Below are 18,245 nucleotides of genomic sequence, written 5' to 3' on the forward strand. Positions count from 1 at the left end.
TCCATCAAAGGTACCCGAATAGAAAAAAGGGACTGCATGGGTTCAGTCTGGCTGTGGTCAGGCTACAGTTTCTAACAAACTCGTTTCTGAGTAGTTTTCAAAGAACAAGCCGTGTTTTACATAGATAGCCCCAAGATGGAAACGAATGCTAGTTGTGTACAGTACCAGGTCTGCCTTAATGGTAGAGATGGCTCAGGAACTGAACTCAACCCATCTTTAAAACATGGGATGTTCTCCTGCCAAGGCTCAACTCAGCATCTTGATCATTACTGAGGCCTGTGAGCCTCGTCAATATGAGTCCTCATTCCCAATCCTGCCTTGTGACGTGACGAGCCCTTTGGAGGTCCCTCCTCAAAGAGCTATGATGAGACTGGCATGTTCGGAGAGTCAAAGGGCTTAGGAGGAAGGGAAACCTCTCGTTCCGCAGGCATTAAATCTCGTTGACATGAATCAGTTTATACAGAGACAGGCGCTTACATCAGTCTATGGCAGCAAGGTACTGAGCTAGAAAATATACAGTTTGCATTCCTGCACTGTCAAAGTGAAGAACTACAGTGAATAAGTAATGTGCGATTAATGAGGTCTTAACATTGGATTTATGACATGAATACACTACAAATGCAATGGAGGATGACAGTGCAGTTTGGTGTGTCGTGAGAGCGACTTTACAGCACACACTGAGACGCGGTAAACATGAGTGCTGTTTCCTGGATGTGTCGTCGTGTTTTACAGGTGGGAGTCAGGTGGCTGAGCGGGTAGAGCATCGGGCTAGTAATCTGAAGGTTGCCAGTTCGATTCCCGGCCGGGCATATGACGCACATGCACATGATGTTGTGTCCTTAGGCAAGACACTTGCCTCGGGGAGAATGTCCTTACTTGCTGTAAGTTGCTCTGGATAAGTGCGTCTGCTAAATGTAAACATTTTTGGCTGTGTGCCGCTAACTGTCGTTATTCTCCACAGATGAGTCCTTTACAGTGCTGAACAAGGTCCTGGTAAAAGGTAACGATGACACCAGACTGGGGGGGGGGGGGTGGTTGTGTGTGTGGTGGGGGAAGTGGTGGGGGCTGCTTGCAGCAGCAACCCTCCTGGAACTGAGCCCAGAATAGCAATGCTGTGGGGTCTACCAGGCCACTCTGCAGGGGCAATTATCAGCCAGCAGGCATCTGCAGGAGTCACCAGATATGATCAGGGAGCCAAGACATAAATCTGAAACCGGCTCTGGCCCAACCCAACAACCACCACAACCCCACCAGGCTGTAAAGCTCCAGCCCTTCATCACCGCCTGCCCTGTGCACCGACGCTGATCTCTGTGGAAGGGCAGAAAGAAGCTGAATGTTTAAACGGAACGTGAGGAGGAACGTGACGGAGAGTGGAGGCCTCGCTGATCTTGTTGAGTTATGGCTTCAGGGCTGTGGTAACACTCAGGCCACATGCACATCCAGCAATGGTGATGGAGGCCTTAAGAAGTTAGCTGTTACTGACTCATTTGTTGTTTTTCTATTCAGGTCAGTAGCTAGGAGACTTCCGTGATTTCGAAATGTCTCTTCTGGGACATTCTGTACATTACTGGTAAACACACACATTACATTAGGAACACAAACACGACTAAGATGTGCGCCCAGCCTTTTATAACACTGTCTGCCAAGAAGAAAATAGAGTTTACACTCTCAACTCTTGAAAAGAGATTTGGAAAGTAGTAGTTTATACAATGTAGTGCTCACCTTGAATCCTGGCTTGAATTGCATATGAAAATTTGTAGTGGAAACTTCTGTATGAGAAGCCATACTCTCAACATATTTCTAATCTAAACCAAGGACAGTGAAAATGTTTTTCATCCATCCACTGCATACCATCCAGACGTCACACCGACCCATACAAACCTCTCAACAATTCAGGATTCAAGGTATCCTATTCACACACACACACACAGGCACAAAATCTCAACCTTGACACACGAACCCCCATCCTCAAGGGCTCCTTGTAATGTGCCATCATCACTGTCAAAACCAGAGCAATTTCTTTACTGTAGGAGACCCTGTCATGTGACGGCTACATGGTAGGGAGCCGTGGCCGAGCTGGCTGCTGTCTGTGAGATACTCTAGGTGTGTCCTGAGGTGGTTGAGGATGTGGCGAAGGAATGCAGCGAGTCCAGTGCGGCCGTCCTTACGTCTGACATCGCGGAAGTAGATGGTCTGTCGGTTGGGGTTGAGGAGCTGGATGACCGAGTCGTCGTTGTTCTTCACTCTGCAGCTGATGGTCGCCGTCTCTCCCTCGACCACGGACACGTTGTCTGTACCGAGATTCTGCCCTTCAACTGCAGAGGGGAAAAAGACAAATGGGAGGGTCGGCATTACAGGACATTACCTGTGACCTCGCAGTGAGCTGAGCGATTCCGCTACCCGTACAGAGTGACACATCGTTCCAAGAGAACAAACACAAATTAAGTCGTCCCCATACAAAGACACAAGACATGAGGCCACAGCAATCCCACCAATGAGATCACCCCTAAAGACATAGCTAGGTTGACTGTTGCTGAGGACACATCTCTAATCCCTCTAATATAAGGGGCCTGTGCTCTGTTTGGCAGTATCGATCCCCCAGCTTAGACTGGCCCTTGGAGTCTGTGCCAGATGGCCTGTAAGCACTACTGCTCACAGACAGAGAGAGAGAGAGAGAGAGAGAGAGAGAGAGAGAGAGAGAGAGAGAGAGAGAGAGAGAGATGGAGAGCATCTAGTCTCTCTTTCATGTCAATATATTTATAATTGTATTTTTTCTCCCTTAGCTGTAAATTGCTTTGGCAACACTGTTTAACTTTCGGTGTGTGTCTGTGTGTGTGCTGGGGTCGAGTGACAGGCAGATAGAGAAAGCTCTGTGAGCTGTGTTTTTCTACCCTTTTTTAGAAAGAAAGCAAAGGTGTGTCAGGAACAGAGAAAGCCAGTGGCCTAGGACGGTCACACCGGTGTCCAGAGTCTCTGCAATGTTGTTCTATGTAGCAGTCCTCATTATTACACACTGGACAGTTCATCCATTTGGTTTTCAGTGGAAAAAAAGGTTTTCTTGTGTATTTCTGGGTGAAGGAGGGGGAGGGGGAGCAAAAGTCACCTTGTGCTATATATGCCTGTCCAAAAAGGTATGAAGAATGGAGGATGCTTTTAAATGCCTTGGACTCGCACCTGCAGAGAAACAAGACGCATCCACACTCCGAAGGAAACATCAAAAGCACATTTGCATGCCTGAGTTGTCAGACACCGTTCTGACATTTACAAAGTGGGAAAAGAGCACCTGCATTTTCCGATAGTGATAATGGGAACAGACAGCCAAACTAACATGATTCAAATGAGCTGGGTGAAAGCAGCGAGCAATAGGAAATTAACCTCCTGAGGAGAAAACACATCGCAGACCTGTCTGCAGCGATGAACACTTCATTTCACTGTGCACTGCAGCTGGCCATAGATATTGAGACATCAAACACAGGGGGTAATAGGTGAAAATGGACCCTGGTATTTGCCAGTGTCCACACTTTACTAAATAGGCCATTTATGACGAAAGAACATATTGTTTTATCTCTGGTAAGGCGTCTATTTGAAGGTAAAGCAAAGGAAAGAAGGATAGCGTACTATGTGATTAAATATTCAGAAGTATAGGAAGAAACATTGGTACATGACTTGGGTCATTAGCCCCCAATCAAAAGTATTTTTATTAAGTGTGCTCAACTGGCACGTGTAATGTTACAAATGGAGAGTGTTGGACTGAGGAATCTCAGTCCAACACAGGAGAGGAGCCAGGAATTGCGGCAATGTTTTTATGTCTGCTTTATTTAATTGGTTTTAAACGAACATATTTGGCAGTCCAAACGCCAACGCCAGAGGATCCTCAAAGCAAGGTTACTGAGCTCTCAAGCACTTGGACAGAGAGGAAAGGAGGGTGCCTCTCCATAAGGTTTCGGCTGCCCCAAGCCGGGTTGGACCCCTTCCAACCTCCCCAGCTAGGCTCATCTCCAATTCAAAACACACATAAATAACGTCGCTGTGATTAGCAATCCCATCAAAGCAAAAACAGACCACTTTGTGGTACATGGAGGGTTTGTACGATTGTAGTAAACATTTCAATTGCCTGAGCATCCTGGTCATGATTGGGTGCAAATGAGGAGTCATTAATTCCGGGTGGTGGGTGTTGGGGTGGGTGGGTGGGGCACTGAGAGTGGGCAGAGCAGGGCACAGATGACTGGTTGATAGATTCACACTCATCCTAGCAGCTGTCTGAGACAGCTAAGTGCCAGGATTTCCACACATGGCTGCCCTCCTGTTCCTGCATCAGAACATACTGAATGACACCGTCAAAGGGAATTAATTACAGGCCTTCAAAGGTCGGTGTGCTTTCTAAGGGGGTGTAGAGGCATGTGTTGGACATGAGACCCTCATCAGCGACGCATGCTGCCGGTACGGCGGCGGCAGCGGCGGCAAAAAAAGAGTTGATATTGAGAAACATTTCAGCTAATTCTTTAGTTCCTCTGTTCAACTTTGGAAGGGCACCTTTTGAATCAAATTCCTCAACTCTTTGAACTTCTCCCTCTTGTTTTCACATCAAAAGACATGAAAGAACCAGCGAAAGCAGGACAGCCCGACGAGCCGGCGATCGTTCCCCTTCCCTGAGTCACAGCTGTCTAGAGCAGCCCTGTCCTTTCAACCAGGCACCAGGACAAGTAGACAGTCATTAACAATGAAACTGTCTCTGTCTAACTCTCTCCCATTCACTGGGCATCGAGCAGCCCTCCCTGTTGGCTGTTCACTCATTATGGGGTTTTCACTATGAGGGGAAGCTGTTTCAAGGACACTTCTGTGTGAGTAAGAAGCCAGTGTCACTGGGTTTAATCTGCACTACACTGTTTTCAAGGTCTGGATGCCTAAGGGGGGGCGCAGGAATTACATGTTGCAGTCACATTCATCTCATATGTTTTGTCATCTCCATAGATGAGTTCTCGTGACAAGACCCAGCTCTGAAAAATGTCTCGAATTGTTTCCCCACAGTAAAGCTGGTTCAAGGTGCTTTACCCTGTTACTGTACGAGTGGTGTGGCGTTGTGTCCACTGCACTACAGTAAAGGAAACACCCTGAACACATTTCACAGCATGCCAACACAAACATCATTTGACAGTAATCAACAATAACAGAAATAGTGACCAAAGAAAGGACAGGAAAATGTACCTGACATGATTTCAGCAGATCCTGTTGCACCGGTGACTAAGGAAATGTGGAGAGAAAAAGGAGAAAACAAGAAATTGTAAGCATAACGTCAACATATCTTTGGTCAAATGACAGTGAAAAATATTTGCAATCAGGGGAACATAAAGGACTTTGACCAACGTTAGACATTGTATCCATGTTAAATGTTCACTAAGTTCTCTAAGAACACAGTGTTTGGAAATGTGTCGCTTTAAAACCTTGTCACAAAAGGAAAAGACAAGCCCCGACTGTGACACCAACACCGCTCAAAGTTGGAGATATTGACAGTCCAGCAGGCGAGGCAGCCCCATTTGCAGTTTGCTTTCTGTCCTCGACTCTGTTTGAGATTCCAGGCTGCTCTTGGTCAGGGGGGCCACTGCCCCGCAGCCCCCCTGGGAGGCCCCTGGTTCACAGAAGTACCCATCCGAGACTGGCATCTCATCCACCAGGCATGGGAGACTGGCATGTTCCCAAGACCCCGACAGCACTGCCCAGAACCCTGCCCCTGGGGAGTCTACAACTACCTACACCCTGTCATTCACATGAGCAAGAACTGCATTCTAATTCCAGTGCAAATTACCACAGGGTTGCATCACAGAAAAAAACAACATGCCGTTACACAGTGCTCTGAGCATTGGATTATTTGTGGTTGTCTTAATAAGGGACAGAGGCAATGATACATGCCCTTGTTATCTCCCTGTTAACACTCTCAACATGTCAGCAGCTGCCACAGGGGACAAAACACACATACTAAAGATAAAGCCACCTGTAAAATACTACAATAAATAATCACACAGAATGCGGTCTACCGACCATTTATTACCGTCAGTGTCATCTCCACAGTCCACCCCACTCGTTAAGGAACCCCCAGTTCAGATTCATAGGAATCCATAAGAAGGGGGTGTCCCTGTGACCATGTCAGGGCTGTATCAGAGGGAACAGTGATATACAGCCCCGTGTCTTTTCTAACCCCATGGCACTGTTCTCTCCCTGCTGCTGGGGGCCTCAGACAGGTCTATAAATAGCAGCTGGTCGAGTCTCTGGTCCCTGGCTCTGCCCGGCTCTGCCCTGTACCTGCAGCCCATTAGGCAGGAGTTATGAGGTGCTACTGCGTCTGTGATTACATGTCATGGCTGTCGCTCTGCTTAGACAGCACTGATGGACAGATTTCTGGGGGGGACGCGCGTGATGCCATCCGTGCGAGTGTGGTTGTCGTGCCGATCTGTCAATCACGCGGGCGGAGGCCAGGCAAGGCAAACGTCCTCCAAACAAAGCCTGTCCTTGCCTCACCCTCTCCTCTCACACCCCAGCCTCATACTCCCCCCTGGCCTCCAGTTTTCCTCTCCCATCCAGGCTTCACCTCCTCTCTGTCCTCCGCCACTCCTCCCCCCTGTGATCTGATCACCCCCCCCCCCCCCCAGCCTCATGGTGAGCAAAGGCGCGGCAGGCAGTCAATGCAAACGTCTGATAAGTTGTGGAAAAATGAATGACGGAGAGTGTAATTGGCGTAAGAATTTGCTAACTATCTCCCAGCTCATGTGTTGACGCTCTGGCTGTTGGACCCACTCCAAAACGCTCCAGTCGGCAAGTCAGACGCAGATCTCTGGAGACAGAATCTGTGGGGCTGCCTCCCTCTGCCGCAGAGTCAAAACAGTGGGGGAAAAGGTAACATATCCTCTCTCAGCCGGCATGGTGTCTTTTAAATTTGCCGTTTTCCTTTGAGGAGAAACATTTTCCTCCATCCTTCTAGCCGTGATCGGGAGCTTATCTCGTGTCAGCCAAGTGCGGCTGTCTCTGTGTGTGAGGACCCAGCAGAGGAGGATGCTGGCATGCTGGGGGACCCAGGGACTCTCAGTGGCAGGTTGGCCAGTGTGTGTGTGTGAGTGTGCATGTGTGTGTGTGTGAGAGAGAGTGTGAGTATGTGTGTGTGTGAGTGTACGGGTGTGTGCGTGCGTGTGTGTAACCCACTGTGCCTTCATTTAATTAAAAGATTGTGGAGAGGGAAGCAGACGTTTTTCTTCAAGAAAATCTGATGGTAAAGTTGTGGCTTGCTGTGTGGGCCCCAGAAACAGAGAGCGGCCACTGTAGACTCCATTCTGAACAGGAAGCGATCAAATGGTTTAAGCCCCGTTCACCAACAGGCAACCACACAGAATGAAGGTACTCGATATTAAGAGGCACTTGCGTGAACCTGTTATAGTTCATCTTTCAGTATGTGCTTATATTTCCGTTATTCGGTAATAGATTTAAGCGGATGGATTCAAGGAATGATCACATTTATATCTTGAACAAACTCCAGCAGAATAAAGATCATACAGACACTATATCCTCCATCTCCTCCTCTCTCAGATTTCACAGGATACCATGGCGCAGCACAATGGCGCAGCACCTTAACATGGCCGTCACACGAGAGAGCTCCTCCAGTTCAACAGTGATCCCCCCACTTACACCCCCCCATCAAACCTGCCCTGACCCCTCCCCAGTTTCCCAGACAGAGTAATCCACGTATCTGCTTTTCTCAGGATTATCTCTGAAAACCATTACCTGTATCACTCCAGGGAGTGCTCTGTCTAATTCCTCCCCCTGGCAGACAGAAAAATGTTAATCAAGTAGTCTTACCCAGGAATACCATTGGAATACATCCACGGGCTGTTTGCCCAATACACTGTTCTAAAGACCGAGATTTGGTCATATCCCTTCTTAAACAGTTTTCCGATGGAAAGAGGGGGTTTATCTGCACTGTATTGATGGAAACACAAGCACACACCATGTCTAGGCTTGCCTGCATGGCTTTGAATAATAACACGTGACTTCTCAACACCCCTGGGTGCAAACGTATCGAAATACCAGACACTTCTGGCAACCAGAGGGTTATCGCAGTGATTCAGGTTGTGAGTGTGTTTTGCGCTGCTCACGTCTTAGTGGTGCTGAGGAGTCAACGACAGGGGGTCAACAGCTCTTCCTCCCTCCCTGTCTCCGATGGTCCCTAACCCCAGTGCTCCTTCACTCCCACGGTTCCACGCAGCAAGTTCCGAGAAATCAAGGACCAATTAGCGAGGGGGCCTCGTGACTCGAAGCCGGTAAGTACACCAAAAAATGCGAGGTATATTCTGTGCTCTGCAGACATGTCACGTTCTCTGATTTTATGAGAAGCGCAAGTACGTCATCTTTAGATAAACAGAAAAGCTCTTAAAGACAGTTTTCTCCCCGAGTCACGTATTGATGAATTAAAACACAAAGAACATCTTGTTGTGACACTCCAGTTAACACTCTTGCCAGTGCAGTATTTGACACATTCAAATGGTAACTCATGAATCAACATTATTTCATCTAAGAAATCAAAGCAATGAGTTATTCAAGGCTTTTTGCAATGAACTTGATGTATTAAGACTAGCCACTCCATCTGTGATGAAATGAAGGTAAGGTCAACAAACAAAAATACTTCCCCTACGTCAGATATGACGCCGTAACAAATCCATACCAAACCCTGCAGAAACTGGAGATTCGCAGAAAACCTTTGCCTCTTGGGAGTTGATGAAGAAAGTGTTTTGTCCGTCTCTTCATAAACGGACTGACTAAGTTCAGTTGAGTTCTGGATTTTAATACGTATTTATCAATCTGCAGATTGGCAGAGAAAACCAGACCTCTGACAATAAATGACAACACAACACCAGGTTTAGGTCTCAATCATGTCTATCTCCGCTCTGAAAGCCGGAGGACCATCTTTTATAGGGCACAAGAATGTAAACATAGATAGTGACAGTCAGGAAGAAATGACGTTACAACAGTCTCAGAGAAAGAGATTCACAGCTCCCAACACATGACCACTCAGACTAGAGAGTTCATAGTTGGAGCTCTCCTTGTAGTCATGACAAGGAACATTTAGCCAGTACTTTCTCCTGATCTCGAACATCTATTAACCCTGACACAGACACAATCTACTCATATTAATAGCAAGCTTACATGAGAACATACTAACTAGTATCCAATGACTAGTTCTCTTGATTAGTGAATAATGTAAGCACACAGGAAATCTAAATTTCTTCCATAGAGTCTTCACATTTGACCCTGGGGGTCTGTTCCACTACAACCTCTGCTTACGCCACACAGAGCCCAACACTGAGCACCGTTTGGCTCTAAGTACATCAAGCCGTCTCCGGCGCTAATGTCACGGGAGCGCTCTCATACCCCAGAGTCTATATGCTGCACGGCTCTGATCATATTACCCTCCTTTCAAATCAAGGGTTCCACATTCTTACCCAGTGATCAGGGGCTCTCTTTGTTCATTCGGGGGAAGATTGTTCTCTTTCACCTGCGCTGTGATGGCTCGCCAGGACACACACAAGCGCCACCGAGGGGAACGGCAAGACTGTGTGTGTGTGTGTGTATGTTTGTGCGTGTGTGTATAACAAAGTGTGTGTCTGTACGTGTGTGTGTATTGGATGTGTGTGTGTGACAGCTTGTCCGTGTGTGTGTCAGTGTTTGTGTGCATATACGTGCCAGTGTGTGCGCGCCCGTGTGTGTGTGGTTGGGGATAATTAGGACATGGCGAGGAGCTGGTTCCAGGCCTGTCATCCTTACCGCCAGCCTAGACGAGAGGAGCAGGTCAGGGGGTAAGAGAGGCTGCCGAAGGGGTCAAGAACCAGCTGCTGCACCACCACTCACTGTCTGGACTCTCCAAGAATACAAAAGCTCTGCTTCAGGCATGATGCATGTGGATGTTTATGAAAAACAACCACATGCCTCTGTACAAAACACCAGCACAACAGTTGGAGAAAGTTTGCGGCCATGTCAGAAGCGATGAATTTGGGGTAATTATTCAAAATAGCCGTTTTTGCAATACACTCTTTTATGGCACTATGATGTCTCCAATTGTCTGGTCCTCTCCTAAGCTCACGCTAGCACCCGCCTCCAGCATAGAATCTCTATTACAAAATGACAGATACATAAATACCGCCCCCCTACAGGAGGGCCCTGAATGGTGACCTTGTTGAAGGCATATCATTAATTCTACAGATGGATTCTTTTTATCACAACAATAACATAACTGCTTCCCTGCCCCCACTCTCTCCAGCACCTGTGCCCCTCCTCTTCTCTCTGTCTCTCTGTCTCTCTGTCTCTCTGTCTCTCTCTCCCTCTCTCTCTCTCTCTCTCTCTCTCTCTCTCTCTCTCTCTCTCTCTCTCTCTCTCTCTCTCCAAGTCCCCCCCTCTCCCGTTCGCCTGTCTGCTTCTCATTTTTCTCATAATCACATCCATCAGCCTAAAAATGCTAACTGCATCGAGGGACGCTAAATACATCCATTTGTTTGTAGTTGTAATGTCTTTTGTGGGCCTCAATCAGACACCTGTCCCACACACCTGCTGCCAGCTTGTGTGGCGCTGTGCGAGAAGTGGAAGGGCCTTTTGTTTCCTTCCAGAGTTTATAATCAGCGCACTGTTTCCAATCTTCCCTCACCATTTTTCAATTTCCTATTCCCTTTCCTCAGTCAAATCACAGCTATCAATCAGGTGTGTGTGTGTGTGTGTGGGCGCGCTCGCATGTGCGTGTGCGTACATCGACAAGTGAGCATGTGTTCCTTGATGGAACCATTTCCACCCCTCGGCCCCATTAGTCAGATATTGAGAGAGAGAGAGAGAGAGAGAGAGAGAGAGAGAGAGAGAGAGAGAGAGAGAGAGAGAAAGAGAGAGAGAGAGAGAGAGAGTATGTGTGTCTATGTGGGTGTGGGTGTGTGTGCCTAAAAATGCATACCATTACAAGCAGCAGTCAATACCAGGCTATCTTCCAGCTCGTCATTTACATGAGACACAGTGTTCCTCACTAAAATAGTATTTTATGTCCAATGGATTTATATTTGTGAATTATGTTGATGGCTACGTTGTTTGCCTCAACCCTGCTGTGTACATACTAGGGCTGCATTTACAATACATAGAATATACACACACTGCACAGTCAGGTACTTACAATGTCCAATCCAGCAGACTATAGTGCACTCTGAGTTGATGCGTAGCCAGGTTCCCTCACGGTAAACACATTATCTATTATAACACACATGAGGTAGGCACGTTGGAATGTGATTTCATATTGACCTGATGTGGGCACAGCCAATCACAATGTGGCAGTATTGACAGGAAGGAGGTAAGCAGCCCTTGACTATATTGAGGAAGAGATTATGAAGTGGACCGTATGTGGTCTTCAGACCTGGTCATGTGGTATGCTGTATGAATAAGAGTTACAAGGAGAGCTGATGAAGGCTGCCCATGTCTGGTTCATGCAGACGTGGCATTATGGATTATGGTGTTTTACTGTCTATTGATTATAAATGAGATCTATTCAAAGTGACCACACCGAATAGCAACTCCAGTAAATTCCCAATGGCAGGGTAATATACGACTTCACTGCCTTCATTTATTCACAGCTTGACATTTCCTTCCTTCCATACAGAGGCTTCACTAACTGTGTGCCAATGGCCACATCATTTAGACTGGACCACATGAATATTTAATATTAGTGCCTGGCTCGTCCCCTGCTTCTGTGAAAATGAATTATTTTTAGTGAGCTTTGCAGAGACACCCTGGAAACCCCCTCGCCCTGGTGATAAACGGCCGCCTAGTTTATGTTGTATTAAAAGGCCAAAACAAATGACTATCAATCATTTGACGTTGACGTGGAAACAACTACGGCGGCCTCACTCCTCATTTCCGTGTTTCTCCTGTGCCAGAGCCGGGGATCGGCAGCACAGGGTCAGCCAGAGGTTCCCTGACAGACAGGCCCTCCCTGAATCTGAGGGCTGAGCTGAGCTTATGATACTGGACACTTTATGTTATCCAGACAAACAAAGACCACACATCAAAATTAACGTATGCTGTATTTCCTGTTGTGAATGGCTTTACTGATAAAACAATATCAGGATTTATCAACTTGGAATGGAAACCAGCTAAAACGCTGGCTTTCATGATGTAGTTGTACCCCCTACAGTTTAAAAACACATTTTATAATGAAGACTGGAATTAGTTGCAGTGGATATAAATGTTGTTTGAATATGTTTAGATGTGATCCTGAAATAACGAAACAAAGGTTTTTAAGATGGAATTGGTTTTTTTATTTTTTATTTCTGTAAGCATTAAATTAAAACACCAGGTTAAATCCGAGTGTAAGGAGTCAGTCATTCGAGGAGTATTGCTGTTGAGCGATTAAATCAGCTTTTTATGCTCCCACTACCTGCATTGAGTAGGTTTCATTTGATTGGCCGGGTAATCACCTGAACGATGGTTAATTGCTTGTTAATTTGGTCCTGATGTTGACTACATCTAGCTCACGAGTCGTCTGCCAATCAGCAATTTACCCACAGCGCATGTGGGGACTAGCCTAGAGAGGCACACACACAAACACACACACACACATACATACACACATACATACACACACACACACACACAACTAGTTTATTTGGAACAGAGCGTAGAAATACAGTTCACTAAGACAACCTTCCTGCGGCCCTGCAGTGTATAATCTTCCCGGTGAAGAGAATTTGTAACACAGTACAATCATCAACATCAAAACTAATTTCCAATACACACATAACCATTACCAACATTACATTTAGGCAATTTCAGCTTTGTACAGACTGGACTCAATTTGTTAAACAGAATGTGCTATACTGTGTGGCCCAGAGGAGGGCAGAGCAAAGCACAGGCCAGACTCTCCACTGTGGACTCCATTTGCAACAGCAGAGACAAGATTGAAGGTGATATTTCCCTGATTGGTCTGACACCTGAGTTAGAAATAGGTGTGTTCAGATACCGAGAGAGAGACACAGAGAGAGAGAGAGAGAGAGAGAGAGAGAGAGAGAGAGAGAGAGGGGAGAGAGAAAGAGAGAGAGAGACAGATGGAGAAAGAGAAATTGGGTGACTATAACTCTTCAGTCCCATGCCCAGATTGATATTTTATGGTGTGGGATGTGCTACAAATGACACGAGAGAGGTTGAGATGGAGCGAAAAAAGCAGGCCTGTGGTAAGAGCACTGTGGTTTATTGAGCGTGTGTCCAACATGGGGCTCAGTAAGAGAAGATGTGGGATGTTTGTGGGTGGTGTGTGTCAAGTGAGTATGTTTAATTATGATGTTGGTCTTCATGCAGTTAATTCAAACTGTAACGACTCATCGTGCTGTTTCCCTGCCCAATCACAATTTCAAAAAATAAACAAGCGAGTGAGTGTGTGTTTTCCTAGGCCTACACTATGTACAGTATGTCATATATCAAAGTAAATGATGATTCTACTTGCTTGTACCTAAAATTCGATGCTATTTAAATATGTTTATTAAAACATTATTGCAATGATATCTCCCCCTAACACTTCAATAATGTAAGAAACGGTGTCATAACTGTGTCATAACTGTGTCATAACTGTGTCATAACTGTGTCATAACTGTCATAACTGTGTCATAACTGTCATAACTGTGTCATAACTGTCGAACTTCATGGAGGCAAAAAGCTACTGAAGTGCCTTGAAAAATATCAAATGACAGCATTAGCTTGTCAACGGCTCAGCTGCGACAGTACAGAGTGTCTTCAAGATAGAGACACCAGATTGAACAGTATGTATGTGAGTGTGTGCTATTCCAGTGTGTGTGAGTGTAGTCTGCTTTGTGTGTGTGTGTTTGAAGCTCTGTGTGCATGTGATGAGTTAGCACTGCCTGTGGACTGAGCCCATTATAAAGCACAGAAGGCCAACATGAAGCACAGGAAACGTAGTCTTTGATCATTACCTGCCTGCCAGTTGGTCCTCCACAGGAACAGACCATTACAACTGCTGTTGTGCTTCTCCAATATGTATATATATATATATATGTTTATATGTTTATATATATATATATATATATATATATATATATATATAAACATGGCTGCAGCCAAACCACACACCATGGTTAACCTGTATGGTTTGGACTCCAGGGGGCCTGTATTCTACATGCTTCTACCAGTACTCTCTACAGCGTCTCCCTCTGGGCATTAAGACATTAGCTCACCCAGAGCAACCAACCATTTCAACTTCAAAAGGGGCTGACTTAGCGAACAACAATGTTATTTTCCCTCCGGCTGAACCCTTGTGGCATCGCATCACTAATGTCAGGTCAGATAAGTGTGTGTGTACCAGTTTAAAGCATTAGTCAGTTGCTCTGTCTGGTCGCTCCCTGTCATTCTCTGGCCCCGGGCTTCAGTCAGGGGCGTCATGACAACACTGACAGAGTTGTTGCAGTCACAGACACATGCACACTCACACAAACACACGTACAAGCAAACATTGACAAAGACACCCACCCACACACTCACACACACACACAAACAAACAGGCACAAACACACACACACAGTTAGTAATGACCAGAATAAGGGGATTAGAATGGGTCTTCAGGGAGAGTGGCTGAAGCTTTACAGCAGCGTGCCTGTGAGCTGAGTTGACTAAGGAGTAACACAGTAGAAAACTCTCTTGCCTCTGTAAATCACCACGTCAGGGGCTTCCTTACTAAGCTGAGACACCACTCATTACAGGGGACTCAGTGAAACAGCTCGTCTGTGCTCTCACAGGCATCGTACTCTATCGTCTGTGTTCTCAGACATCTAACGCAAAGCTTTGGTAAGGAGGGACGTCGTGCTACGGGTGTCCCCTGTTGCAGGATGGTGAAGGACAGCACAAGGCCATCGCTGGTTTTGGACTGAGACGAGGCTGGCAATGGTTGGCCACTGTGAACACCCACAGGACAGAGGTGGGACTGCTTCGTCCTGCTGCGTGGATCCATCACTGCCTCAGCTTGTCCCAATAATGGAAATGAAAGCCACTTCTGCAGGAGGTGAGGTCCACCGTGCTGCTGTGGGATGAGTGTCCGACGGCTCCCTGAAAATGAAGAATATTCCCAGAAGCCTCTCCTCGCCCCTGATCTGTGTACAAGGTGAAACGCTGAGAACTGCGAGGCGGTTATGAGAGAGCCACGGCCCAGCCGTATCGAATGTCTGGTAGCCTGGATGGTCGCTATGGTGACACGATGCGTTTTGTTTTGTTATGTGGAATGTGTTGCTGGTTTTAAGAACGGTTAGGATGTATGGTGTAAAATCTTTCTTACACGCATCGCTCAGAGATTATACTCAAGCCGAGATCCTTTATCAATTTGTTCGTTTTGTATGATGGTTCACTGTGCGCTGGCTTACTGCAACACTGCGAAGGTGGTGTAGAATAACAGCCTTCATTTTCTAATGAGATTACCAAACTCAATTTCAACGATGCTAAATACCACACGGCTTGGCACTAACACAGAACCGTATAATGAGGTAAAATAAAGGCTAAATGAATTCCCATCAGAGGAGCCAAGGGATTGGGAAAATGTGAACAATTAGACAGCTCGTCGAGAATATGAATCAGACAACGCCACATTACACACATACTGTAACCCTCATTAAAACCACAGAGCAAACAGTTTCTCAGTGTAGTGAGGCAGACAGCTGATCCCACCTCAGTCTCCATCGGATCGCTTCTTGGGGACTATACATACACACGGTTCACTCAGTGACTGAACTAAGATCAGCTCTGTGGACTGAGCCAGTGTGCATGTCCTGTCCTTACAAGTCATAGTTCATTATTTGTAAGGCTTTCCCAATGGGGTGCTGATGCTAGGTTGCTTTCATCAGCCCCCAAAATACACCCAAATCCCCCATGGTTAGACATGAGAGTAGAGAGATATTTAAAAACTGACATCACTTCAAAGGGGGAGCTCAGATCCAAAGAGTCACGAGGAGGATATTCAGGAGCCTCAAGTCACCTGTAATCCATCGCTAATTCCACTTCCCCAACTCTCCACATCAGAGTCAACTCCCAGACAAAGCAGAGAACGCGGGCGCTAACAGAAACACAGACATGTGATTAACACCCATGAACAGACTGTACTGTTGATTCAGTTGATTCATGATGATGCTGAGCAAACTGAATACAACTTATACATCTAAATAACCTCCCATGGTGCTTTTCAGAAAGGCAGCCTTAACAGCTTGTGCTGCACAGTATCATACAGGCAGCCTGCAGGAGACGAAGGTTCTGGTTCAGGGTTGGGAGCTTTCAGAGTTGATATATAAACTGAAAGTAGGAACTCTGCTTCACTGGGCCCATGAATATATCAGTGTCATTAGCAATCAAGACCTGTTTTTAAGCGACGGCTTTCCTGTAAACGGACTCCTGAGGTGTATCTGTGTTTCTCTGGCTGTTCCTCTGAATGTCTAGCTCTTTCTTTTCATCTCTGGTTCAGCCTCTGAAACTTTGAATTATTTCCGTCAGTTGTTGTAAAAGATGAATCTCTGACAGTGAACTACTTGCTCTGCTTCACCTTAAAAACAAAACCTAAAAATACCTCAAAAACAACTATGTTACAAATCAGCTAGGATAGTACCCCCCCCCCCCCCCAACACACAGTGTAACAGGGACCGCATCAAGTAAATCCAAACAACCCCAGATATAAATACTATATACATTTAAATTCATACTAACATGAACAAATCCATCAATTCTTATTTGAAATCAGGCATCAAAGAGGCATGTGAGATGTTACCAACAGTGGTGAGACTGGGCCAACTCTGGATCCAACAACTTTGCCCATGTTTATTTGACAAAACACAATGCTACTCCCCAATGATCCAATAATAATGACAAAGAACTTACTGAGGAGGGAGAAAGTACATTTACTCCACCACTGTATAAAGAAGGGAGCCTGTAATCACATGCCAAAGATAACTGGGCTGTACTGGCTATGAAAATGTGAGACACTCATTTGGCAGAGTACTAACAAGCTTTCGGGGGAAAAAAGACGAGCCTCATCTGAAACTGCTCAAATTTCCCATTTCCGTCTGATTGCCCTCTGAAAGTGTCGTGTGTCAGTTAGGCACTGGAGCGGAGAGAAGCGACTTCTTAAAGCATCTTTAAACCATTCTGTTCCTGGACATCTGTCTCCCAGTTCTCAGCCCACCAGCCACCAACAGATTGGCTGGACAGAGGACACACATGGGGACACCATGGAAACCAGAGGAGAAATGACAACTTGATGATGGGATTGTTGTACCACGACAGAGGATCTTCCTGTGACTCAGTTGTGGAGAGGAACATTAAGGGTGCCATGTGCGGCGTGCAATAGCCACAGCTGCTCAGTAATTGTTGTGCTCTACCTCTGTCTTTTGTTTTGATTTCCCTTAGCCAAACTACACTGCAAACACTTTGTCTCAGTGCTTGAACAAACAATCTCCCTGTGAGCATATAACACGACTAAAATAAGTTACAACAGCTTAAAGTAAGTAAAATTGCAAAGTGATGAATAAAAAAAGGAGGTTGGATGCAATAACCAAGTACCTCATTTTTGTTGAATACAAAAGTGAGTGAGTGAGTGAATGAGTGAGTGAGTGAGTGAGTGAATGAGATTGTCCTTGGGGTGAAGCTGTTTTGCCATAGTACCTGATGATGATGTATGTGTCTGTGGTCCAAAAAATAAAGCTGAGAACAGCTATATCTCTCGACTCTGAATGTTGGTGTCACTTTAGATTTATCATTATATATGTGCAGATTTGGCAGCCAATTCCATAGCTTTAAACACCATCTCCAGGGAAAAGCTAAGGTCAACAACTATCCATAAATAATCCCAAAGTCGTGGACTCTTCCACTAAGCGTTATTCAAAAAGGATCAATAGGATTTCGTGATTCGAACACTTAGACCTATTCTCCTCCTTATCAACAAGCTTTCCCAGCACTTTTCTCTGATCAATTATTAAAATCAACTTTCGCATGGCTCTTTTCAAGAATTTGGGGAAATCAGATTTATTCTATACTGAAAGACTTTTGAGAGGTAATTTTTCATCCGAGTGGCCTTTAGCATTTCTTATTAAAATACATTATTGTTCTTGTAGATTTATTTATTCAATGTGATAGCTCATTAGTCAGATTAATGTAATGCACTCTCTTCTTTCTAGAGCTGGTGTACTTACAGAGACGACCCT

The 18,245-nt window shown here is 45.7% G+C and overlaps 1 protein-coding gene across 1 annotated transcript in view; it reads right to left on the bottom strand.

The window, feature by feature from the left end:
* cadm1b (cell adhesion molecule 1b) overlaps positions 1–18,245 on the bottom strand; it is a 69,100-nt gene that overhangs the window by 17,083 nt on the left and 33,772 nt on the right. Inside the window, exons 2-3 of the mRNA XM_084674564.1 lie at positions 5,206–5,241; positions 2,169–2,315 (exon numbers count right to left, since the gene is read on the bottom strand). Of these exons, the coding sequence (XP_084530690.1) occupies positions 2,169–2,315; positions 5,206–5,241 (183 nt within the window). The remainder of the gene's footprint in view (positions 1–2,168; positions 2,316–5,205; positions 5,242–18,245) is intronic.

The sequence above is a fragment of the Hypomesus nipponensis genome, chromosome 15, assembly GCF_054491055.1.
Source record: "Hypomesus nipponensis isolate SF chromosome 15, ASM5449105v1, whole genome shotgun sequence".
In the NCBI taxonomy this organism is placed as follows: Eukaryota; Metazoa; Chordata; class Actinopteri; order Osmeriformes; family Osmeridae; genus Hypomesus; species Hypomesus nipponensis.